Source organism: Bubalus kerabau, chromosome 11 (assembly GCF_029407905.1).
Source record: "Bubalus kerabau isolate K-KA32 ecotype Philippines breed swamp buffalo chromosome 11, PCC_UOA_SB_1v2, whole genome shotgun sequence".
NCBI classification, from domain to species: domain Eukaryota; kingdom Metazoa; phylum Chordata; class Mammalia; order Artiodactyla; family Bovidae; genus Bubalus; species Bubalus kerabau.
The window spans coordinates 39,766,585-39,793,869 of NC_073634.1; the positions used below are offsets into that span (position 1 = coordinate 39,766,585).

The following is a 27,285-nucleotide window of genomic DNA, read 5'->3' on the forward strand; positions in this document are numbered from 1 at the left end:
GTTCATCTTTACTGAGCTAACCAGTCAGCAACTAACCAACAACAAAAATAAATTAAAAAAACAATATAAAGTATGTCAGGTATTTGAGAACTGCCTTTTCATGAACCAATGGATTTAAGTCTGGAAGGCATCCTGGAGATCATTTAGACCAGGCATTGACAAACTACATCCCATGGGCCAAATACAGCCCACTGCCTGTTTTTGTAATTAAGAGTTGTACGTAATTACAGCCAGGTCCATCTGTTTACATATTGTCTGTGCCTGCTTTTGCACTACAAGAGCAGAGCTGAATAGTTATGACAGACTATACTGACCACAAATCCTGAAGCATTTACTATCTGGCCCTTTATAGAAGAAGTTTGCCAACCTCTGATTTAAACCAACCTTTTCATTTTAGAGATGTGGAGATTGGGAATGAAATAGGTTGAGTAACTTGAGAGAACAGCTGGCAGAACTCCTCAAATTCCCAATGTCAGGATCCAGAGCTGTCTTGATTTTGGTAAGAGGGAGCAGTTTTACATCTTCTGGAAGCCCCATTTATCTTCTTAGGGTATCACTCCCTCCTCCACTGCCTTTCAGGTTTACGATAATGAAGACAATGAAAACTCTCCTCAAACAACACCTCACACATTCCTCCGTCATTGCATTTATCATCCTGAATTGTAATCGTTTGCTTCTCCCACTAGACTGTGAGTCCACTGGGGGCAGGGATCATGCTGCATTTGTCTCTGTAGCCGGATCACACAACAGATATCTAATAACCATGTGCTCAGGGCTTTTCATTTTGTCACTTCATCTTCTTCCGTGGCTGTTTTAAGATAAACTTCAACTATTGTGAAGATAAATTGCAAACATTATGATCTGTAATTTTCTCTTCCTGACAAAGGACCACCACCCACCCCCCACCCCTCCGCACCCAATCACTGAGACCCATCAACTGGAGGTGTTCAGAGTGAAATACTATTGATAGAAGGCAAAAATCTCAAATATTTTTCAAATAAAGGCCCTAAACCTCAGAGCTGACCTTGACCTATATTCCTGACAAATGGAAAAGGGCCTGATGTAGACCAAAAGCAATAAGGATGGAAGAGATGAAAGACTGTTAGACTCAATGGAACATTATGGTCAACTGTGCATGGATGTTGAGCATCTAGAACTCTAGATTCTGTCAAAGTTCAGAATGAGGAAGATGAGCACACTGGATGAGAGAGGTATGGGTGGGAAGGGGATACAGGGCATAAGTGGAGGTGGGTGTGGTGCAATCAAGTGTGGAGACTAGACAGTGGATTATATGAATCTGGAGCTTTTGTGCTAAATCTAGGATGAACTCATTCAAAGAGTAGATGGAGATTAGGAGAGGAGAGGACTAAGAGCAGAAACCTAGAGATCACTAAGTAAGGACTGAACAAAGTAAGAGAAGGATCCCCTGGAGAGATAGAAGGAAGACAAAGATGATGTTCTAGAAGCCAAGATAGAGAGGATAAATGCCAACTGAAAATATTTTGAGGGGAAAAAAATATGCTTTGGATTTGGAGGTCTCTGATAACCCTTTGTCTATCCAACCAATCCATTCACACACAGCCAACTGGAAATATTTTGGAAGTAAAGGAAAACTTCTTATGTCAATCACTACAAGTATAAAGCTGGTAGGAAAGATGATTTGCTTTTATACAAATTTGCTCCACAAATACCTTTTCTAGAGTCTGTTTATCAATGAGGATTTATACCATTTAGCTCAGGCTTTTAATGAGTTCCAATAAAAACCTGCTTGTGCTATTCAGATGATACTCCTCTTGAAATGTATGATTTGTTATCATCTGATACTTTATGCTGGTTTGAGTCCTTTAGGCCTAAAATAAAAGTTTCTCAATGCATAAAATCATGTTCAAATGGGAGCTGTCTCAAGCTAGAATATCTAAAATATTTTTTAAATGTTAAAAAACAATGCTTAGTGTGTGTGTTTGTGTGTATTAGTCGCTCAATCGTGTCCAACTCTTTGCAACCCCATGGACTCGAGCCCGCCAGGCTCCTCTGTCCATGGAATGCTCCAGGCAAGATTACTGGAGTGGGTTGCCATTTCCTTCTCCACTTAGTGTATGGTAATAGTCAATAAGTATTTGTTGAATGAATGTGTAAATAAATGGTGTATTTTCCTATAATTCTTCACCTACATATTGTGGTAATTTTAAAACAAGTCCACAAATTCTTTGACATTCCTCTCACTAAAAGTGTGATCTCATTCCCCTCTACCCTGAAGAGAGACCGACCAGCTTTAGTGACTGGATTCTAATAGAATGCAGTGGAGCTTACCCTAGAGTCTTCCAAGTCTGGGTTCAGTTCAGTTCAGTTCAGTCAGTCGTGTCTGACTCTTTGCGACCCCATGAATTGCAGCACGCCAGGCCTCCCTGTCCATCACCAACTCCCGGAGTTCACCCAGACTCATGTCCATTGAGTCGGTGATGCCATCCAGCCATCTCATCCTCTGTCGTCCCCTTCTCCTCCTGCCCCCAATCCCTCCCAGCATCAGAGTCTTTTTCAATGAGTCAACTCTTCACGTGAGGTGGCCAAAGTACTGGAGTTTCAGCTTTAGCATCATTCCTTCCAAAGAACACCCAGGACTGATCTCTAGAATGGACTGGTTGGATCTCCTTGCAGTCCAGGGACTCGCAAGAGTCTTCTCCAAAACCACAGTTCAAAAGCATCAATTCTTCAGCACTCAGCTTTCTTCACAGTCCAACTCTCACATCCATACATGACTACTGGAAAAACCATAGCCTTGACTAGACGGACCTTTGTTGGCAAAGTAATGTCTCTGCTTTTGAATATGCTATCTAGGTTGGTCATAACTTTCCTTCCAAGGAGTAAGACTGGGTTAGAATAAACAATTCTCTTGCGCCTGGCTGGCTCGTTCTCTTGGACGCTGTGCCTTTGGACCCCTGAAGCTGACAGATGTTTAAGAAGTGTAGCTACCCTGAAGCACCATGCTGGGAAGGGCACAAAGGCGTGCAGAGAGATGCCTGAGGAGCCTCAGCTGTGCCAAACCCCAGGTGACTGAGTTCTCTCAGGATGCCACGCCACACCTGTGAGTGACTAAGCCATCCAGTTATCCCAGTCCTCAGGCTTTGAGCCGCCCTCTACAACAGGCATGGCAGAAATGAGTTCTCCCTGCTAAATTCCATCCACACTGTAGACTTGTAAGCAGGATATTCTTTTAAGTCTCTAGGCTTGAGGGTAGCAACTATACTAAAAAGTGCTGTGTATGCGACTCTTTGCAACCCTATTAACTATAGCCCACCAGGCTCCTTCTGTCTTTGGGATTATTCAGGCAAGAATACTAGAGTGGGTTGCCATTTCCTCCTCCAGGGGATCTTCCTGCACCTAGGGATCAAATCTGCGTCTCTTGTGTCTCCTGCACTGCACCAGTCTTTACTGCGGACCCATCGAGGAAGCCACTGTAGTAATGGGAACATTCCCTAATTAGAACATTGGCTATACATTGCCATGCGATTATTATTGGTTGATCACCATGGAGAATATTATGAGCCTTCAGTACATTCCTTTTCTGGCTAATTCTCTCTGTGGAGAGGACCTACAACTCCAGCAGCCACTGGCTAGAAAGGCCTTCACTTCCTTTACCCTTCTTAAATCTAGGAAATCTTTTGCCTTCCAAAATTGGAACAAATCACCTCTTTCTCCAAGCGAACTGCCTTAAGGTGGGGTTTGTAAACACGGGACAGTAAGTAGTAGATTTTTCTTGTCTCCACCATAGAAACAAGGACTTACTAGGATATGCTTCCGTATAGTCCAAGTGAAGAGAGAGTGTCCTCAGGAACAAAGGAACTGTAAAGAAAACCACAGTCTCATTAACCTGTGTGAGGCAATGAAGTATTAAGAGAAAAGCAGTGGGTGGTACAGAGTTGTTTCAAAGGTGATCAATATTTCCATTTCAGTGTTTTCTAGGGAAGACGGTTTCAACATATGTTTCCTAGGCCAAAATACACCTACACTGGAGAAAGAACAATCTATTGTAATTCTGTCTCATTAGTGTGCTTCCCCAAATGGAAAATTCTTGTATAGATAAGATATATTTGACAAATAGAGCACCCAATATAAATGAATACATGGTATTACACTTTTATAAATTGACCTATGAATTTGGTTACTATGCATTTGTTCCCCTGAACTTGATCATTTCAGAGAAAGCTTTTAAGATCAATTTCCTAGACCACTGAAGACCACTGGCGTCTCCACCAATGTAATGATGCCTCATAGGAGTCTACAGGAAGCTAGCTACTGTCTTTGATGTAAGTTTAGCTGTAGCAGGAAATAGTGTGTGAAGAGAAGAGGCTCCCAAACCTGAGTCCTCACCTGGCTGACTGCCAGAATAAATAGTGCTTTCTAGACCCAGTGTCAAGGAGTCTGGTTTCCTTCACAGCAGGACCCATCTTCTGGCTTCTAACTTCTGAGACCTCAGAAACTTTTAATGCTATTCAAATGCAAACATCCCACTCTGAGTTTGGATTTATATGCCTTCTTTGAATAGCCTCATCTAAAAGTCACTTGGAAAACTAAATATGACAGCTGCTTACTATGTACGTCACTTTCAGTTCAAAAGAAAGTGAAGTGTTAAGTCGCTCAGTTGTGTCTGACTCTTTGTGACCCCATGGACTATAGCCCACCAGGATTCACTGTCCATGGGATTCTCCAGGCAAGCATACTGGAGTGGGTTGCCATGGGATTCTCCAGGCAAGCATACTGGAGTGGGTTGCCATTTTCTACTCCAGGGCATCTTCCTGACCCAGGGATCGAACCTGGATCTCTCACATTTCAGGCAGATTTTTTTACCATCTGAGCCACCAGGGAAGCCCCTCAGTTCAAAAGAGAGAGATGTAATTAATTAAACTGCATTCTGATTCTAATACCAGACATTCTCTAATCTCCATCAGCCCCACTTTCCCGGGAGGTGGAGGACCGCAACGCCAGAATCCCCCTCCGCCCTCCCCTGCCCCCCACAGTCCCAATTTCAAGGCCGGGGTCAGGAGGGCAGCTGCAGAGAAGGCTGCCCTGTAGATACATGTTTTTATGACCTCAGAACGATGTGTGTCTCACTGTAATGGAAAACGTATCTAGCAAAGTCAGTTGTAAAGTAAAACTCTGTAAATAAATCTCCACACCCCCTTCCAATGATTTCCTTCATAAAAATCAAGGGAACAGCATCAAGAAGAAAAAGAAAAAAACATAACACAACCCTCACAGCTTTGTGTGTTTATATTAATACTTCACTTTGTTCCGAATACAACTCGAAGTGATTTGTAAGGCTATGTAAAACTGTAACAAGAGAGTGCACATTTACAAGTGAGAAAGGATAAAAAACAAGGGTGGGGACATAAAACAGAGCCAGCAACAAAGCTTTTAAAAATGTCTGAAATAATGGGCTCTGCGCTGGGTGGGTCACAGTTTGGCTCTAAACTATCAGCCTATCAGCCAATGGCATCGCCCCAACAACTCAATTTGCTTGTGAGCATTTTGGGGGAGTGGAGAGGTCAGGGTGAGGGTTGGGGGGGTGGAATACAGGCGAGTCTGGCCAACTCCCTTCTAATTTGGCTCCATGTAGGAGTAGATTTGAACACATCCGGAATAGAAAACATCCTAGACTGTGTGTCCTTAAAGCACTCCTCCTCGACTATTGTTCCGAGGCAAGATGCTTGTAAATATTGGAAGACACTGACTTCAGAGAAGAGGCAGGCTTGGCTTGCCAAGAACAGAACCTTAACATTGTGTGAAGCTGTTGTCTCTCTCTTCTTCTCCATAATCTGACAGCTCTAGAGACTGATCTGTTCTTGCCATCTTCATTTTTTCACTTCCCCCTCACTCCTAAATCCACTCTCATCAGGATTCTACACCACCACATGACTGAAGCTGATCTTGGAGAGGTCTGCAAGGTATCCTTCAGTTCATATCTCAGTTGGGTCTCAGGAGCACTTGGAAGTTGACATCTCTCTCCTTAAAAATAGTTTGTATACTTAGTTTTCCCAGTGTTGCAGGAAGTGGAACCCTTTCAGGGTCCAAGAGTGGGCTCTTGTCTAACACTTGGAAATGAACTGTCCGAGGAGACACGTGTGCTGACAAAGTAAAAGACTTTATTGGAAAGGGGCATCTGGGCAGAGAACAACAAGGTAAAGGAAGCCAGGAGTCCTGCTCAGCCACCTAGCTCAGGATTTATGGTAATGGAGTTAGTTTGCAGGTTGTCTCTGGCCAGTCATCTTGCTTGGCCCAGTATTGGTCTGACTCAGGGTCCTTCCTGGTGGCATCCACATATCTCAGCCAAGATGGGTTCTGGTGTGAAGGATTCTGGGAATTTGGTAGGATATATTATGGGTTGGCATGCTCCTCCACCACCATGTTCCTTATTGGGACCTCCTATCAGGAGACAGTTCATGCAAGTGGTTACCATCATGCCTGGCCAAGGCAGGAGGTTTCGGTCAACAGTTCCCTAAACTAACACCACAGTTCATGGTTATCTCCCTCTTCTTTGGTAACTCTTTCTACCTGTCCTCTATCTGCTTCTGACGGGCCACTTGGCCCGTCAAGGTTTTCCTTGGGATTCTGTTCTAGTGGTAAGAAGAACTCCGGGTCAGAGAGAGTTTACAAAACTGTTATCATACAGGACAAGGGAAACAAATATATATATTTCTAATCTTTTGTACCCCACAGTGTAGAGTTTCATGAAGTTCTTGTTAACTGAATATCAGCAGTGCCTGCATACTCACTCAGTTGTGTCCAGCTCTTTGTGATCCTGTAGACTGTAGCCCACCTGACTCCTCTGTCCATGGGATTTCCCAGGAACGAATACTGGAGTGGGTTGCCATGCCCTCCTCCAGAAGGATCCTCTCAACTCAGGGATCAAATCTGCGTTTCTTAAGTCCCCTGTATTGACAGGTGGACTCTTTACCGCTGAGCCCCCTGGAAAGCCTCGAGGACTACACTAATACAGAAACCACTAGCCACATGTAGCTGTTGAGCACTTTAATGTGGCATGTTTGAATTGAGATGAATTGTAAATGTAAAATAGATTTCAAAGACTTGACATAAAAGTATGTAAAATAGCTTGTTCATTTATTACTTATATAGATTATATCTCTTTATTTTGTATATATTGTACTACATAAAACATTGCTAAAATTAGTTTCACCTATTTTACTTTTAACGTGGATCCTAGAACATGTTTAATTATACATGAGGCTCACATTATGAAGCTGTTGGACAGTGCCACCTTGTATAATTTTAACAAGTTCTGCATCTATTAGCAAGTTACACTCAGCATTCCTGATTGTATGCATGAATATATACATGTATGTGTGTGTCTAAATTCTCCTTTGAATCAGAATCTTCCAGGTTCCCTCATTAATGTATTGAATAGAAATCTTTGACACGTCATATTGTATTTGCATGAGAATCACAGTTTTAACAGCTTATACTTTAGCAGCCGATTCTATGGAGTTGCTCCAACAGGCCCATTCAGATCTGTTCTTCTAGCCCTTCAGTGGTTTTGTAAGGAGTTAATTCCCTATATTAAACTCCATGTAAACTAGCTAACGTGGTTTTCATTACCTGACTGATACAATAGCTAGGTTATTAAGTGCTTCTGTTGTCGTTTGTTCTTTAGTTGCTGTCATATCCGATTCTTTTGTGACCCCATGGGTTGTAGCCCCGCCAGGGTTCGCTGTCCATGGGATTTTCCAAGTAAGAATACTGGAATGGGTTGCCATTTCCTTCTCCAGGGCATCTTCCCAACCTAGAGATCAAACCCACGTCTCCCACATTTCAGGTAGATTTTTTTACCAGTGAGTCACCAGGGGAGAGTATTCTCTAGATAGTCTTTCAAATGATTTACACAGATTCTCTAGTTTAACCTTCATAATGATTCTCTGAGGTAGGCTACATGCTCTCCTTTTCACAGATGAAGCACTGAGAGTTTAAGAAACCTACCCAGGATGACCAGCTGGGAAATGGTAGATGGATTCACATCCAAGCAGAATGATCCTAAAGTCCACTCCATCACCACTGTGCTCCAGCAATGATTTTCTTGCCACTAAATGAAACACATGAGCACACCTATTACTTTGTGGACCTGGAAACTGTGGTGTGGCAGAAAAACTGGAGGTTTCGATCATGCCTTCACTCTTGCCTTCTCTGCATCTAGGCCCTTGATTCAGCTGGCTGGTTCTCAGTGTCCTGGGCATAGCTCATATTGGGTAGTTCTTGCAGACTCTCCTCAAAATGAGGAGGTTGAGTGACATGCCATTTCCCATTGCAGCTGAAAAGCAGCTCCACCAAGAACATGAGTTTTCACTAGTGGAGCTGCACTGCAGTGTGTGCCTTGGAGGGTCACAGTTTGCCAAGCAGGCTGTCCATGGTCTTTAGCAAAGGCAGAGAACAATAACATAACTGCTCTTAAGGGCCTGCTGGGTGTCAGACATTGCCTTAGGCAATTTATATACATTCTCTTTAATCCTTTCACTAGCAGAGAAGTGGTATTATCCTATTTTAAAGATGAAGAATCTGGTCTCAGCTTAATTATGGATATCCTAGGATTCCCCTGATAATCACTGAACTCTTCACTAATACCTAACAGAAACTCTAGACATTATATCAAAATGCCTTCAAAATGCTTGTATTGATAATAAATATGTATTATTTGTCCACATGTAACTGAATAATGAAACTTGCTAAATAAGGAGAATAGCAAAAATATTATATGCTGTCTTTCCATTATTAATGTTAGTTTGAAAGCTTCAAATGAGCAGACAACTCAATATTTTCCAGCATGTATCACGTTAGCTTTTAATTCATGAGCTGTCTTTTCCTACTGTCTGCTTTCTTGCTATGGTCTACATTTTATACTGGTGCTGCAGAGATATGCGAAAGGATTATGCTGCCCCACTTTAGTCCTAGGAAATAGAACTGCTATGAATTATTAATAGTATTGGCTTTCTAATGCTTTATTGATCAATTCACCTCTTTGTTTCAGAGAAGGATATTTGTTAGATGGGATTTTTTCCCCCACCACCCCAGAAGCTTACTATGTTTTGCAGGAAACACTAACTGGCTTGAGTTGCAGAACAGATGGTCCTGTGTTGATCTCCACCTCTACCTGTGATGGAGTCTCCCTCCTGCCATGCCTCTGTACCCTTGCTCAGTGATAGGTTAATAGGGAAGTTTTCAAACGGTACTCTTCAGAGCTCTTAGGATTTCCCAGCGGTGCCTGAGGTGCAGTTGGTGGAAAAAAAGGCCTGGGGTGAGGGGCGGGGTTCTGCACCACCCACCCCCACCCCAACTGTTCCCTTGTTCAAAGAAGCACTCCACTCCTGCTATAAGCATTAAGCTTTGGGGCAAGATTATGTTGGGAAGATTCTTTTTTTTTTTAAAAAGAAGCATACATTTTTAAAATTAATACGGCACATAAATAGTAGGTGTCTACATACTTGGGATATAAAGAAAAATGTCTAAGGATCATCACAGTATGTATGAGCATACACAACCAGCTGTGCGCTGAATCTGACTAATGTGGTGGCATGTTACGTGACAGGTTTGCAGGATGGACTTGGCCCTCTTGTGGTGTCCAAATAGTAACTGACTTCACTCAGAGTTTGAGTGAAGTTCAGTGAACTGTGAGTGAAGTTCAGTGACTATGTTTATTCATATAGTGAGTAAACTCACAGTCATAAGAAATACAGTAAAATTTAGGGACTGGCAAAAATACATGGACAGATTGCACGAATAAACTTTGTTCACAGGCTTATATTCAGGTCAGTTCCTAGGTGGCTCAGATGGTAAAGTGTCTGCCCACAATGTGGGAGACCCGGGTTCGATCCCTGGGTTGGGAAGATCCCCTGGAGAAGGAAATGGCAACCCACTCCAGTGCTCTTGCCTGGAAAATTCTATGGACAGAGGAGCCTGGTAGGCTAGAGTCCATGGGGCTGCAAAGAGTTGGACACGACTGAGCAACTTCACTTTCATAAGCCTCTAACTTCCTTTAAGAGACTGAATATTGTCATTATTTGAGTTATTTCATAGGGGACGGCCACAGGCAAAATATTTATTCACTTTCTGTAATAAAAGCAACTATGTCTTTACCTTTCAAAGAGTTTTTAAAAAAATACACGAGGGTTTTGTTTTGTGTGAGATAAAAGTCAAAGCATTAACAGGTCATGCTCAGGGTTCCTTTCTGTGTGTGGAGTCCACAGACCCTAGGAATGCCCCTTCCTCTCATGCATGGAAGGTGCAGACCTGGGGAGGGCAGAAAGGTGACAGAGACTCAATTCATTCAGTAAATACATATTGAGGGCCCACTCTCATTGGGCATCCTGCTAGAGGGTGGGGATCCTCTCTTCCTAGAATTTGCATTCTAATGTGGAGGAGGCAGGTAGTGAATACATAAACATAAACATAGCAATTATAGAATGTGCTAATTCCCATGATGCTCACAACAGCATGGGAGTGGGGCCCTGTTTAGCTACAGACCATCAAAGAAAGGTCTCTGGCAGGGCAGACACCTAAGTGCATTTTAGAAGGCCACAGCTGGCCTCTTTGCTGGCTGCCAAGGCCATAAATATGTGGCACTTACTGTACTTGATGGCTAAGTGTGTGCCATTTGCACCCACAAATTAGAGACGAGGCTGTGGAAACCTGGAGGGGACTGAGAGTTGGCGACTCTGAACAGGAACAGAAAAACACAGCATTCTTAATTTATTAAACGAATAGATTTTTCCTTGGTCATTTAATATTTATCAGCATTGTGTTTTATTAATTTCTTTTTAATGCAAAGATGGCCTGCAGAACACTTAAATGTAATATGTACAAGATCATTGTCCTTTGCTATTTCATAAAAAATTGTTTTCACAACTGTGTATGGTTCTCATCAACCACATAAGAAAATGTATCCATAATAAAATTCCTTCTATTATTTCCTCATAATTGTTAAAGACAACATGATTTGGGGAAGAGAATTAAACTTCACAAAAATGAGTTTTATTTTCAAAATCTCTATATAAGGCATTTGTATTAGAGTGAAGAGAGAACATGGTTTTCAAGTAACATGACTTTTATCAATAGAATTTTCCAGTTTACATCCTTTCTTTCGTTTTGTTTTGTTTTTTAAAGCCTGCCAGTGAATCATGTTGCTTAAATAAAAATACCTGAAAGATATATGCACACAAAGCCAACTCAGATTTACAGCAGAAATAATAGACTTCAATATCTTTCAAGCAAGTATAACTCACCCAGACATCCAACCATCCATTCAGTATTTATGGAGTCTACAAAACTGATAGGTAAAATATGCTGGAATTAGAGCATGTATTAGTATATTATGATCTTGCTGGCCTCTTGGCTGGGTGCACTGTTCATAATTCAGTTTTTCTCTGCAGCAATTCTCTGAAAGGCATGTAAATAGCCAAAATATGGCTTAAAAAAAAAAAGTGAAAGTGTGAGTTGCTCAGTTGTGTCCAGCTCTTTACGACCCATGGGCTGTAGCCCACCAGGCTCCTCTGTCCATGGAATTCTCCAGGCAAGAATACTGCAGTGGGCTGCCATTCCCTTCTCCAGGGGATCTTCCCAACCAAGGGATTGAATCTGTGTCTCCTGCATTGCAGGTGGATTCTTTACCATCTGAGCCACCAAAATGTGGCTAGAGAGACTAAAATAAAGAGCAAGTTGAAATTATCCTGTCTATGTATTAAAAGTTGACTGAAAATACATGGGGTGGTTAACCTAGGCATTCCAAAGAAAAGGGAAAAACTATTATATCACCGAGGAAGTTCAGTAGGGTATCTGATTACAACATGAGAGATCACTAGTTTCTGTATGTACCAGTTTAAAAATATGATAATTAAAAAGCATCTTGTTCAAAACAGCAAAAAAACAGTACATATCTAAGTATAAACTTACCAAGAAATATACAGGGTATGAATTGAAGCAAACAAAATTTTAATGAGGAACATAAACACTTGAACAAAAGTAGACAAAACAGTTATTTTTTTATACAGGACTCTTGAAGTTTAATAATTTTTCAAAGTAATGCAAGAGCATCAGTCAAGAGAACATATTTTATAAAAGACATAATTTGGTTTAATTTACTATAATTGGTTTCCAAGTGTGTTTTTAAAAACAGTCTACAAAGATTTCTTTTTTGTCTTGCTTTATGAGAAATAAGGGCTTCCCTGATAGTTCAGTTGGCAAAGAATTTGCCTGCAATGCAGGAGACTCCAGTTTGATTCCTGGATTGGGAGGATCCTCTGGAGAAGGGAAAGTCTACCCACTCCAGTATTCTGGCCTAGAGAATTCAATGGGTCCATGGGGTCGCAAAGAGTCATCATAGATAACACTGTATCATGAAGATTTTGGGGGATTTCCTGGTGGCTCAGAGAGTAAAGAGTCTGTCTGCAATGTGGGAGACCTGAGTTGAGAAACATTGATCAGCAGATTGCATCTTTGAAAGGGGAGGTCAAGTCACTCAGTTCTTTGTGAGAAATAAATAAAAATTATTCAATTATTGAATTTGCTTGCTTTATTCATTTTTAATACTTCACCTTTATTCATAAATATTCATGAAAAGTAAAGTCAATATTGAATAATTTTAATACATATAACTTAAAAATTATTTTTCATTTTATATTAGACTATAGTTGATTAACAGTGTTAGTTTCAGGTATACAGCAAAGTGATTCAGTTATACACGTAAATGTATCTATTCTTTTTCAAATTCTTTCCCCATTTAGGTTATTACAGAATACTGAGCAGAGTTCCCTGTGCTATACAGTAAATCCTTGTTGGTTATCTATTTTGAATATAGCAGTGTTTATATGTCAGTCCCAAACTCCTTACTTATCCCTCCCTCCAACATTCCCCCTTTGGTAATCATAAATCATTCTATAAGTCTGTGAGTCTGTTTCTGTTTTGTAAATAAGTTCATTTGTATCTTTTTTTTTTTAGATTCCACATGTAAGCAATATCATATGATATCTGTTTTTCACTTAGAATAACAATCTCTAGGTCCATCCATGTTGCTGGAAATAGTATTATAGTAGATCCCCTACCTGGGCTTCCCTGGTGGCTCAACTGGTAAAGAATCCACCCACAATGTGGGAGACCTAGTGAAGGGAATGGCTACCCACTCCAGTACTCTGGCCTGGAGATTCCATGGACTCTACAGTCCACGGGGTCACAAAGAGTTGGACACAACTGAGGGACTTCACTTTCCCCTACCTATGAGTGAGTTCCATTCCAAGAGTGCATTTGTAAGTCCAACTTTTTCGAACAAATTCGAACAATTTGTTCGGAAGTCCAACAAAGACAGCCTAGGTACCCAACTAACACAATCGGCTATATAATGCTGTACTATAATTTTCACACAAATAATACATATAAAACACAAAAAATTTTTTAACTCTTAACAGTACAGCATCTTGAAAAATACAGTAATACGGTACAACAGCTGGCATCCAGAGGCTGGCATCAAGTGAACAGGCAAGAAGAGTTACTGATTGGAGGAGAGAAAGGAGGTGGGAGATGGTAGAGCTGAAGGGTCATCAGCACTAGAAGCTGGAGGGCAAGCTGCAGTGTCACTCACACCTGATGCTGATGGCACGGGTTCTGGTTCCTTGCTGGATTCAACTCTATATGTCCTCTTGAAGAAACAACCAGTGGTGTCTGGGTAGTAGCTCTTCTTTTCCTGCCATGGATGACATGAAAGCACTGGACTGTACCCTCAGTCTCTTTGATTCTTCAGTTACTTCTTCCTTGTGCCTCTTTGTCCTTTCTCTGGGCTTCCAATTCCATCAGGTCTTCATTAGGAAGCTCCTCGTGCGGCACAGCCAAAGTACTGTAAAGTACACAAAAGCACAACCACGTGTGGAGGATGCACACAGATGACATGGAATACCAGTCATCTGTCAGTGGACATTTAGGGCTTCTTGACATTTAGGGTGTCTTGGCTATTGTAGACAACACTGTGCAATGAACACAGGTGCATATATCCTTTCAAACCATTATTTTCTCTGATATACGCCCAAGAGAGGGATTGATGTGTCATATGGCTTCCCTGGTGGTTCAGATGGTAAAGAATCCGCCTACAATGTGGAAGACATGGGTTCGATCCCTGGATTGGGAAGATCCTCTGGAGGAGGGCATGGCAACCCACTCAAATATTCTTTCCTGGAGAATCCCATGGACAGAGGAGCCTGGTGGGCTACAGTCCATGGGGTCCCAAAGAGTCAGACATGACTGAGTGACTAAGCACAGCACGGTAGCTCTATCTTTACTTTTTTAAGGAACCTCCATACTATTCTCCATAGTCAGTCAGTCAGTTCAGTCGCTCAGTCGTGTCCAACTCTTTGCGACCCCATAAATCGCAGCACGCCAGGCCTCCCTGTCCATCACCAACTCCCGGAGTTCACTGAGACTCACGTCCATCGAGTCAGTGATGCCATCCAGCCATCTCATCCTCTGTTGTCCCCTTCTCCTCCTGCCCCCAACCCCTCCCAGCATCAGAGTCTTTTCTAATGAGTCAACTCTTCGCATGAGGTGGCCAAAGTACTGGAGTTTCAGCTTTAGCATCATTCCTTCCAATTTACATTCCCACCAACAGTACAGGAGGGTTCCCTTTTCTTTATACCCTTTTCTCCAGCATTTATTGTTTGTAGACATTTTGATGATGGCCATTCTGACTGGTATAAGATAATATCTCATTGTAATTTTGATTTGCCTTTCTCTAATAACTAGAAATGTTGAACATCTTTTCATATGCCTCTTGGCCATCTGTATGTCTTCTCTGGAGAAAATTTAGGTCTTCTGAGCATTTTTTTTTGTTGGGTTGTTTTTTTTCCTCCAAAGAATCAGCTTTTAGCTTCATTGATCTTTTCTGCTGTTTTGTCTCTATTTCACTTATTTCTGCTGATTTTTATGTTTTCTTTCCTTCTATCAACTTTGGGTTTTGTTTGTTCTTATTCCTCTAATTGCTTGAGATGTAAGGCTAGGTTGAGGAAAGAACCCCATTTTAAATATCTGCGTATGCATCCCAGTATCTAGAATATACCTTTCATGCAGTGTTATTTATTGAAATGAATTAATGGGTACTGTTGGACTATGTGGTTCCTTTTCACATTAAGGGGGATTGCAAAACTATGACATTCCAATCTCATCCTCACTAATTAGATAAAAATTTGTGACTGGTTATTTTTTGGCCAGAAAAACACCTCTGCCATTTACAGATCTGAACCACTCCTATCAAGGGCAAGAGCAGCACATAAAGAGCACATCTTTCCAAGGAACAGACGACTGGAACACTCCTAGGTGAGTAGGCAGGGCAGGCAACATGGATGGTGTGTGTGGAGCCATGGCATAGAGGGCCCCTTCACTTCTCTCTGTCTCATACACACAAACGCTGGTTCCAGCTCCTTTCTTATTCTCTCTTGAGTCCATTCAGATATGGCTTTCACTCCATGAAAACTGTTCTCGTCGAGGTCATCAGTGACCTGCATGTCGCTAAACACAACAGTCAACTCTCAGTGCTCACCTTACTTAACCTGCCAGAATCACTGCCCAGATTGATCTCTCCCTGCTCCCTGAGGGCTTCATTTGACTCCCAGGACACAGTTGCTCTCCCACTTTTCCTCCTGCCTCACTGGATTCTTTCTTTTCCTCTGCTGGTTCTTCTTCTTGAGCTCTTAACACTGGGATGCCCTATGGTATAGTTTGTAGGCCTCTTTCTTTTTCTATCTACATTCCTTTTCTTGGTGATCTCATCCATTCTTATGGCTTTCAGTGCTGTCTATCTGCAGACAAATTCAAATTTTATCTCTGCAGCCAGATTCAGGGTCCAGCTGCCTACTCAGCATCTTATTCAGATGTTTAATAGACATCTCAGATTTAACATTCTAAAACTGAACTTCTCACCTTTCCCCCCAATCTGCCCTTCTCACAGTCTCTCCATTTCAGTACATGGCAATCCTATTCTAGTAGCTTTTCAAACCAATAACCCAAGTGTCATCCTTCAGTCTTCTTTTTCTGGTACCCACATTCAGTGTGTCAGCAAATCTATTGACTATATACCTTCACAATCAATATATCCAGAATCTGATCCCTTGTCAACACTAACACGGCTCCTACTCTGAGCAAGTTACTTAACTCTTCTGTGTCTCTTTCCTTATCAATAACTTAATAGGGAAAATGGACTACAGCTTACAGAGTTAATGTGTGGGTTAAAGGAAACAGTAAAGAATTCAGCACAGTGCTGAGCAAACAGGCAGTGCTTCATTAATGTTAGCTTTTTATTGTTACTGGCCTTTCTGTTCTAGAGGATTCCAAGGAAATTTGGGAAAATTGAAGCCATCAGCCCTTTTCATAATAACTAAACTTTATTTTTTCAACACATGCAATTTTGATTTTTAAGATTTCAATTAAATGAGTTGAAGAAAAGAAAATGTGGTGATGGCTTATCTTCTGAAAAAGAAGTAAACATTCACCTTACCCAGAAAAACTGTCACAGTAAGAACCAAAAAGAGGGTCACAACAAACTGCTATTTGTAAAATAAATAAGATACAAGGATTTAATCTACAGTACAGGGAACATAGCCAATATTTTATAATAAACTTTAAATGGAGTTTAGTCTATAAAAATATTGAATCACTGTGTTGTACACTTGAAACTAATATTGTAAATCAACTATACTCCAATAGTAATTGAAGAGTTAAGTAGCATAAGGGCAAGCTTCCCTGGTGGCTCAGTGGTAAAGAATCCACCTGCCAATGCAGAAGACACAGGTTCAATCCCTGGTCCAGGAAGATCCCACATGCTGCGGAGCAACTAAGCTTGTGTGCTCCAGCTATTGAGCCTGTGCCCGAGAGCCACAGCTACTGAAGCCCGTGCATCCTAGAGCCCATCTCTGCAACAAGAGGAGCCAGCGCAGTGAGAAGCAAGCGCACCGCAACTAGAGAGTAGCCCCCTTCCCCTGCAGCTGGAAAAAAGCCCGCGCAGCAATGGAAACCCAGTACAACCAAAAAGATAAAAACACATAAATAGCATAGGGCAATTTGAATCACTGGAATTCGTCTCCAGCCTGTTAAGAGTAATTTTCAGCTAATCAGACAACTGTAGCTTAGGAAGTATTTTTAATTCAAGGTTATTGAGATTGGTACATACAATACTGCATAGCTATACACAGCACTAGTTTCACAGCCTCAAAGGCCTTTAGGGATATGAGGAAACTTACTGTTTCTACAACAACTGGGATAACAGCTATCAACTGTACCAAAATGCTTATTATTAACTTGCAGTCCCACTTAATTTTCATCCCAACTAATTATTAATAGGTAGAAAGATTCTTGAATATCCTTAAAATATCTAAGGTGTCAGCAATATTACAGCAATCTTATTTTATATGAAGCATCTCAGGTAAGTACCCAAATGTATAAGTTAGGCAAACAGTATCACTACTAAATTAAGAAAAAAGATTGTACTGTATAAGCAAAGGAAATTTCAGAACATTTGTCTCTTTAATGCAGTTACTTTGCTAATATGTGATATGAAATGGTTTTTGAATAGATGTTCGTCTAATTTTGTTCAAATATTTACAGAAAAATCACATTTATTTTTTATTCTTTCTCTCTCATCCTGCATATATAATCTACCATGTGCTGGGTAATAAGAAAAACCCATGGTGAATTGTTTTATTCTTTATAAAAAATATTTTTATGTTGTTGCATATAACAGCTAAGTAATAATGACCTTGGATATTTTAAAAGGAGGGAAATTACTCCACAATGAAATCATCAGGAGTTGACTATGCTTAATTGGTCATTAGCTCTTCTTTGCCCACATTTGATTATATGTTAAACTCTATGATATTTTGATATAAAATTTATACTGTATATATAATTATATATATATATATATGTATATGTGAGAGACAGAGGTTCCATCCCTGGGTTGGGAAGATCCCATGGAGGAGGGATGGCTACCCACTCCAGTATTCTTACTAGGAGAATTCCAAGGACAAAGGAGCCAAGTGGGCTACAGTCCATGGGGTCACAAAGAGTCAGACATGACTGAACAACTTTGAGAGAGATGTCATGTATATCTTTTATATTACATGCAAAACTTGCTTATTAAACATACACTCCCATTGTTTATGTGGGATCACAGTCATTGTGGGATCATTTCAGCTAGTCCATATACACTAAAATGCTAATTTTTATTTATTTATTTTTTGTAGGAAGTCCTGGCTGAGCAAGGTTGGAAGTCCTAGTTCTCGCATTGACCGCACGAACTTTTCCAATGAAAAAACCATCTCTAAACTTGAATACTCTAGTTTTAATATTCGATACTAATAGGAGCGAAATTAAAATTGTAATGCTTATACGGTACAATAGAATAGACTGTATTCTACGGTACAATAGAATAGACTGTATTCTTAAGTATGCATACTAGAGTGACAGTAGCAGAATAGGATAAAAAAAGAAACTTTTTGTTCCAAAAGCTGCAACATTATGTTACTAAAAATGGTTGCCAATGAAATAGTTTTACTCAACAATGTTTTTAACAAGCCAAATTTAGCATTCTAAAATTTTAAGTGTCATTACAAAATACTTAATATGAATATTTTGTTTAAACTTGTCTCATGGAATCTTTAATTCTAATGAATATTATGACATACATGTTATTTGGCTGGACATAAAATAATAAGTTAACCACTTAAAAATTATTTGGGGATATTATCTGAATTGAGTTCTGAAACCTCTGAATAATAATTTGTTGTTAAAGTTGAATACTTTGTTTAACAACAGCAAAATAACCAGTAGTTTGATATAAATGTATATGACGATCAGCATAGTCTTAAAATCAATAAAGAGTTAACTTTAAAAACTCTGGTTGAATGAGAACATGATTCAGTACTTCTATCGGAGCTGCTTAATGCTTTCTAGGAACCATAATCTTCTGTATGGTGAACAGAGGAGTGAAGAAAGGACAATGGTAGAATACGGCAAGCAGCAAGGTTTATATTTGCAACTACCCATAATGGATGCCCTATGAACCAGAAAAGGGACTGAGAGTCTAAATAAATCACACTGTTCCCCCAAATTTGGGGACTTCCCAGGTGGCACTGGTGGTAAAGAACCCGCCTGCCAATGCAGGAGACTTTAAGAAATGTGGGTTCAATCCCTGAATTGGGAAGATCCCCTGGAGGAGGGACAGCATGGCAACCCACTCCAGTATTCTTGCCTGGAGAGTCCCGTGGACAGAGGAGCCTGGTGGGCCACAGTCCATGGGGGTCACACAGAGTGGGACACCACTAAAGCAATTTAGCACAGCATATCACATCCCCGAAATTTGGCCTGTCATCTGGGGATTCTCACATACAGATGATAATTAAGCCACATAGTACTTTAAGGGAAAGTTTTATTTCTACGCCACAGAATTATACTCTGGAGAAATGGAGACCTTTAACTCAAATACTGGGGAATTTCAAATGTTATAGGTACAATATATACTTACATGGGGCCTTCCCTAGTGGCTCAGATGGTGAAGAATCCGCCTGCAGTGCAGGAAACCTGGTTCAATCCCTGGGTAAAGAAGATCCCCTGTAGAAGGGCATGGCTACCCACTCCAGTATTCTCGCTTGGAGAATCCCATAGACAGAGCAGCCTGACGGGCTACAGCCCATGGGGTCACAGAGTCTGACATGACTGAGCGATTAACACACATATTCACATATTTCTTCAGTGATTTCCAATTTTTTGTAACAATGGAATCCATTAAACCAATTTACATGGAATTTAATACATAAAGCAAGTGGAAAAGGGCAACCATTATGACTGAAAATGGGGTTCTGTGGAGCCCTGAACGCTTGGTCTCACTTTGCCTCCTGGATCTCGTCCCCTGCAATTGTCCAATAATTTCAAATGCCTTGGGAATGCAAGCTAGAAGCCATTCTTCTATCTATGGAGCAAAATTCTATTGCTACACTCCATGGCATAGAGAAAGACTTCAGGCCACTCTTCTCTATCTGCTGCAAGGAGATGAAGCATGGGCTGCCTTTGTTCACTCACAATGATTAATTTGATGATAATACCGATATCAAATGTACATAAGAGAACATGCCATTAGAGAATGACAAAGATTTTTTTAAACTTTCCAAATACCCTTAAAGGAATAAAGAGCTTTCCTATTGTTTTAATATCCTCATCATGTAGAGGAGACTCTGTTGTGTTATTCACTTGGGTTTTGCTCTATTTCGCTACTTCTGGTTCAAGGAAGGTAGACAAGTCATTGAGTTCCTTTGTCTCAAGAAGGGTTTTGGTGCCAGATCCCCTGAAGACAACTTTTCTTTCAAGATTTCATTTTAAAGGGGGCATTATGTTGTGAGTTGAGGAAAAAGACAAACACTACCCCTTTAGCAGGTAAAAGAGAAGCAGAAGTGCCAAAAGCAAAGGGGACAAGGAGATGGTCCAAGACTTCAAAGGCAATGGATGTCCCAAGAGATGGAGACCTTCCCCTTTCTCCCCAATAGCACCTCTGAGGGGATGCCAAAACAGAGAAGAGAATAGCTATGGTCCACGCAGAGAAGCTGGATGCAAGGTGCAGGGGCTCCCAGCCCTAGCAAGATTGCTAGCCCACAGATGCTGCAAGACATCCTGGCTACCAGTGAACATGGTGGCCTGGAGAGCAGTCATGGAACTGGTATGGACAAGAGACCAGAGAAGTCTTTCCTCAACGTTCTGTTTCCTTTAGACTCTTTATTACATGATCCTTTTGAGGATGAAAGATTCAACTTCCCACCTCCCAGCCAGAATGGGGCTTGAAGCAGGCTCAATTTGACTTAAAGTAAAACAGACATTTCTTACAGTCAAGTTGAAAATGAAATCTGTATCTCTTTACACACAGAAAGGCTAAATGCTTCTAGAAAAATGCAATCTCAGAAGTGACACCAATATGTCACTTTTTATTACCCTGATTTCCTCTGGTAGTTCCCTTCCCTGCTCTCTTCCTAAGAAAATCACACTCTGCTAGCACAATCTTCTGACTGCACAAAGTGAATCACATTAGTCAAGGCTGCTTAATGATTAATACAGAACTAAGTTCTATTACTGGATGAAAAATGTTGTAGATAATGATTAAAAATGGGTGGTTATGAGTGGATAGAAAGAGAAAAAAGGTAAAGCAATTTTAAAAATGTGTTATCAAGACCAGACAGCACATCCTAACAGTGAAGTTAATATGGCAAATTTCATACTGAACTTATGCAGGAACTTTTAAATTTACATATCATATTTTATCTTAATATGTTATATAATTTATCGTATTAAACATATTTTGTTTCATAACAAACCTTGATAGCTTTAATTTTTCCAAAATTGGGCATTTTTTTTTTTTTAAAAGGAAGAATAAAACAACTAAGCAAAAGATGAGTTTCTACTCCAGTGACTGTCACCTGGGAGTCTCTACACTCCACATGCCAATACCCTCCTCAAGAAGCAACACACTGGAATTAGGGGAATATGATTTGTTAAAGCAGGTAACTATGTTTTATATTTATATAAAAATGCCTTTTTAAAAAGCTAATCTGAAAAGTAAAGCTCTTGACTGTAAACTGAAAAGTGAAGTCGCTCAGTCCTGTCTGACTCTGCAACCCCATGGACTATACTGGCCATTGATTTCTCCAGGCCAGAATACTGGAGTGGTAGCCTTTCCCTTCTCCAGGGGATCTTCCCAACCCAAGGATCGAACCCAGGTCTCCCGCATTGCGGGCAGATTCTTTACCAGCTAAGCTACCAGGGAAGATGTGAAAGATGGATCCTTTAGCAAGTTGGGCACACAGAAGCAATAAGGGTGTGGTAGAAACAGGAGATTCTTCTATTAGGAAAGCTATTAGGCTTCTAAGCTTGAGAAAATGCAATTGAAGTTTCATCAAAGACTGGGAATCTCTCGGTAAAGGGGAATTCCTTGCAGCCTGAAGAAGGCTTGTGCTTCAAAAGTAGGCCCTTGTGGTAACAAAGAGCACTAAAAGGGGAAACTAAGCGATGGGTGTGGATATGGCAACAACCCTCAGTAGTTTGACTTTGCTGGAAGGTGGTCACCATTTTTACAATGAAACATTTTCAACTCTATCAAAGGGATCTTTCAGAAGCACATGTCTCTAAACTCATATAGACAAAAAACAATCCATTTTTAAAAATTATCTTGTATTTGGAAATATTTTTCATATAGTAGAGGACAAGATTTTCATGTCTGGAACTCATTTCGGGAACTGAAAATAGGCACCATGGTATGGTAGAGGGTATTCTGGTCTAGGAATCAGGAGACCTGCATTCTGGGCTCAGCCCACCCAGGGATTAACTGTGTGCCTAGGTGCCCTCAATCACAAAGTCAAGAAGTTGGACTGAACTGGGACTTCTCCCAGGATTCCCATTAAGACAGAGACCTCCCAGGAGGTAGAAGGAAAGCTACTGAAGGGGAATGAGGAAGCTGGACAGCTGAGAGCCCCAAGAAGAGCAGCCCTACTCTCCTTTCTTTCCTATATTAGGATTCTCCAGAAGACATAGTTTGAGATTAATTCTGCCTCAAACAAAGAAACAACAAAGACACCAAATCTAGTACCTTGGGTCTTTTCTAAATCTTTATAAGTGCTAAACTCAAATGCATTGCCCATTCTCTTGATCACTCTTGTCAAGTCAGTGTGGTAGATGTACTTGACCTGTAGACATTTTCACTATTGTGACAAGTGAGTACTAGAAATACATTTTTAATTTTCATAGTGGCCTTCCTAAAGGTCCAAAGTAGTTAAAATATTTCTGAAATTAATATTCTGTTGTCTTTTCTATTTTGATGTTGCTAAAATAAAAAAAGATGCAAGAGGAAATACAAAAATATAATTAGTGGCTTAATGTAATCCCAAAGAAAGGCAATGACAAAGAATGCTCAAACTACTGCACAACTGCACTCATCTCACATGCTAGTAAAGTAATGCTCAAAATTCTCAAAGCCAGGCTTCAGCAATACATGAACCGTGAACTTCCAGATGTTCAAGCTGGTTTTAGAAAAGGCAGAGGAACCAGAGATCAAATTGCCAACATTCACTGGATCATTGAAAAAGCAAGAGAGTTCCAAAAAAACATCTATTTCTGCTTTATTGACTATGCCAAAGCCTTTGACTGTGTGGATCACAATAAACTGTGGAAAATTTTGAAAGAGATGGGCATACCAGACCACCTGACCTGACTCTTGAGAAACCTATATGCAGGTCAGGAAGCAACAGTTAGAGCTGCACATGGAACAACAGATTGGTTCCAAATAGGAAAAGGAGTACGTCAAGGCTGTATCTTGTCACCCTGCTTATTTAACTTCTATGCAGAGTACATCATGAGAAACGCTGGGCTGGAAGAAGCACAAGCTGGAATCAAGATTGCCAGGAGAAATATCAATAATCTCAGATATGCAGATGACACCACCCTTATGGCAGAAAGTGAAAGGGAACTAAAAAGCCTCTTGATGAAAGTGAAAGAGGAGAGTGAAAAAGTTGGCTTAAAGCTCAATATTCAGAAAACGAATATCATGGCATCTGGTCCCATCACTTCATGGCAAATAGATGGGGAAACAATGGAAACAGTGTCAGACTTTACTTTTTTGGGCTCCAAAATCACTTCAGATGGTGACTGCAGCCATGAAATTAAAAGACGCTTACTCCTTGGAAGGAAAGTTATGACCAATCTAGATAGCATATTCAAAAGCAGAGACATTACTTTGACAACAAAGGTCCATCTAGTCAAGGCTATGGTTTTTCCAGTGGTCATGTATGGATGTGAGAGTTGGACTGTGAAGAAGGCTGACCACCGAAGAATTGATGCTTTTGAACTGTGGTGTTGGAGAAGACTCTTGAGAGTCCCTTGGACTGCAAAGAGATCCAACCAGTCCATTCTAAAGGAGATTAGTCCTGGGTGTTCGTTGGAAAGACTGATGCTGAGGCTGAAACTCCAATACTTTGGCCACCCATGCGAAGAGTTGACTCATTGGAAAAGACTCTGATGCTGGGAGGGGTTGGGGGCAGGAGGAGAAGGGGATGACAGAGGACGAGATGGCTGGATGGCATCACTGACTCGATGGACATGAGTTTGAGTGAACTCCGGGAGTTGGTGATGGACAGGGAGGCCTGGCGTGCAGAGATTCATGGGGTCGCAAAGAGTCGGACACGACTGAGGGACTGAACTGAACTGAAGAAACTTTATAAGGATATCTTGGAGATGTCAACCTAACACTTAGAATCATGTATAAAAGGTAATTTTCCTTTTCTTAACAGGTTCAAGTGGTCTTGAATAAAACCAAAGTCTGATAAAAATTTAAAATTTTAGCATTAAAAAGTCTAGTTACTCTGTGATCTCACTAGCAGATTTTTCTATAAGGTGGGTTCTTGCCCCTTCTAGAGAGCAAGACTTACAACTTCTCCTCTGCTGAAAGGAGGGTAAACATTCTTGGTTGAATGCCCAAGATACTTATTTCATCCTCAAACTACATTTTTCTTTCATTAGTTTTATTTTCCATATTGCCACCATGAACTATGCAAGAATCAGTGAATACAAGTTTCTAATTGTGGCATCTTTTTGTTTTTCCTTCTAGTTTTTTTTTTTTTTTTTTTTTTTAATACTAGAGGACACATAGAGAAGGAAAAGATGCATGAAATTCATCGTATTGGAAATGGAGTATCTGTTTCAAAACTATTCTAAAGAGCAGGATCAGAGTCAGTCATTCGATCATTTGCATTAAGGCTGAATTTCCACTGAATTCAGTGCATATGAATCTGGATTAAGAAGAATCATGCCTGCAATATTTAGCCAGGAAATTGGTATAAAGTGGTAGATGGTATGCACAATTATTTCCAAGCTGCAACATCTACACCAATCAGAAAAAGATGACACAGAAATCCTTCTGCTCAGGTATTATTTTCCAGGGTAGCAAAAAAAGAATGCACCCTTCTCTCATCCCAACCACTATTCCTTCTCCATTATTTAGGATAACAAAACTAAATCATAGCACACATAAGAGAGAAGGAACAGGTAGTAGCTAACTGGGTAGTCCCTTTACTTAAAGCAAGGAAGCCAAGGAAATGTAACCTTACAAGGGCTCCTTTTATTATTATTCAGACTTTATACATGATTTTATATACCCTGTATCTATGATGTATCTCATCATTTTTTTTTTTAATTTAAAGTCTCTGAAAAATCTCTTAGCAAAACAACAATAAAATACTGGGTTAGGGCAAATCAACCATTCTCAGGTTTTAGACCAAAGAGGGATTCACTCCATCTTCTGGCAAATGCCAGTGTATAACCAAACTCTTTTCATTCAAAGATGAATAAATGGGAAAAAAAGTCAGCCTTGAAATTCAAAAAAGCACTATAGCCAAAGTAAATGGAATAACAGCCTTTAGAGTCAGAGGAAGTACCTATCTCAGTGTTACTATAGGAAAAAATAAAATTTAAGGAAACATCTGCATATGTCCTCAATAGGGTAAAATGAATGTTGATCTTTGCAAGAGGAGCAGGGAGCCATTGGGGAGAATATGTTCAAATTAAAATAAAAGATATGGATTAAGGAAAATTAGTTGAATATAAGGGCTTCCCTGATAACTCAGTTGGTAAAGACTCTACCTGCAATGCAGGAGACCCCGGTTCAATTCCTGGGTCAGGAATCCGACCGCTGGAGAAGGGATAGGCTGCCCACTCCAGTATTCTTGGGCTTCCCTTGTGGCTCAGCTGGTCAAGAATCCACCTGCAATGCAGGAGACCTGGGTTTGATCCCTGGGTTGGGAAGATCCCCTGGAGAAGGGAAAAGCTACCCACTCCAGTACTCCAGCCTGAAGAATTCCAGGAACTGTATAGTCCATGGGGTGGCAAAGAGTTGGACACGACTGATCGGATATAAAAATTATATTCCGAAGACAGGCAGCAACACACATATACTCACACACTAAGCCATGAACAGACTATAGGAAACCTAAAAAGGAACAGGAGAATTGTAATACATCCTGGAATTAGTAACTGGCAAAGTTCAATAGTGATATAGACCTGTGTCTGTCAAACCTGGCTGCTTGTCAGAATTACTTAGGACTTCTATGGGTTTTGTCCCTGAATCTGCATGTTTAAAAATGTACCCGGGTGATTTTGATAAGCTGGCAGTTTTAGGAACCTCTGGTCCAGAGAATAAATCTAGAAAGTTCATCAGGAAAAGGAGATGAAAATGTGAAAAAGCAAATTATTAATATAGAAAAAAGAGAGCAGGTCAATGAGCCCATCAAAAAATCAGTGATAGAAATTCATGGGGGAAAAGCCAAAATAATTGAAACAAAAGGAAAAATCAGTTATGATAGAAGAAAACTTTCTTGGGTTATCATATATAACTATAAACTATACAGTATAAAGTTAAACTGTTAGGAACAACTTAGGTTTTATGCAAAATTTACTGAAAAGAGGCCCCATACATAAAGCCTGGGTAAAAAATTATTAAGAAAAACCCTCTAGCATTCACTTCAGAAAGGACCTATTTGCTGCCCAGTAACTGTTCTGCGTCTCTAATCCATTCACTCTCCCACCCTCCTAGACAACCTGTCCATACTTACTCCTTACTCACAGCCTTGGCTTTGATTTCTGTTTCCAGCAGAAGAGAACTTCCACAAGCTTCTACTACTTGACTGACCTACTTACCTACGCATTTACTTACCTACCCACGTTTGTGCCCAAGCACTTCTACTTTCCTTCCTGTTACCACAGGTGAACTGTCTGGACACCTGGACGCCATAACCTCAAGGATGCTGTCCCTGCCCTTCTCACTTTCACATCGTCAGTTTTTGTTTCCCACTGAATGAATCTTTCCCAGTAGTTGACGCACAGTGCTGTCATTTCTCCCTCTCTTGACTCTTGGAATTACAATCACATACCTCTTCCATTTACAGACAATCCCCCGGAAAATCAGTGTCTATACCTGCTGTAATCCAATCCTGCCATTCTTGAATCTGTTTCCACCATGTTCCCCCACCTGTCAACCAACATTCCTCATGACTTCATTTCAGAGTTTCTAAGTCCACTGGTCAGTTCTCCGTCTTCCTCTTTAACTATCAGCACTTGTTTTCACTTGGTTTCCTGGACATCACACACTGACTTGACTTTCCTTTTACCTCAGTATTCACACCCTTTCAGTCTTCTTTTGTGTGATTCTTCCTCATTTCTTCAATCTCTTAA

The 27,285-nt window shown here is 40.5% G+C and overlaps 1 protein-coding gene across 9 annotated transcripts in view; it reads left to right on the forward strand.

Annotated features, from left to right (window-relative positions):
- ACYP2 (acylphosphatase 2) overlaps positions 1-18,922 on the forward strand; it is a 190,171-nt gene extending 171,249 nt beyond the window's left edge. For 4 of the 9 annotated variants that reach the window (XM_055540099.1, XM_055540103.1, XM_055540100.1 and 1 more), the window contains 2 exons: positions 15,247-15,351; positions 18,273-18,922. In XM_055540099.1, coding sequence (XP_055396074.1) covers positions 15,247-15,351; positions 18,273-18,387 — 220 coding nt within the window. In that variant the 3' untranslated portion in view covers positions 18,388-18,922. The remainder of the gene's footprint in view (positions 1-15,246; positions 15,352-18,272) is intronic. The other 5 variants (XR_008700328.1, XM_055540102.1, XR_008700327.1 and 2 more) reach the window with 4 other exon arrangements.
- Positions 18,923-27,285: the final 8,363 nt, after the last annotated feature.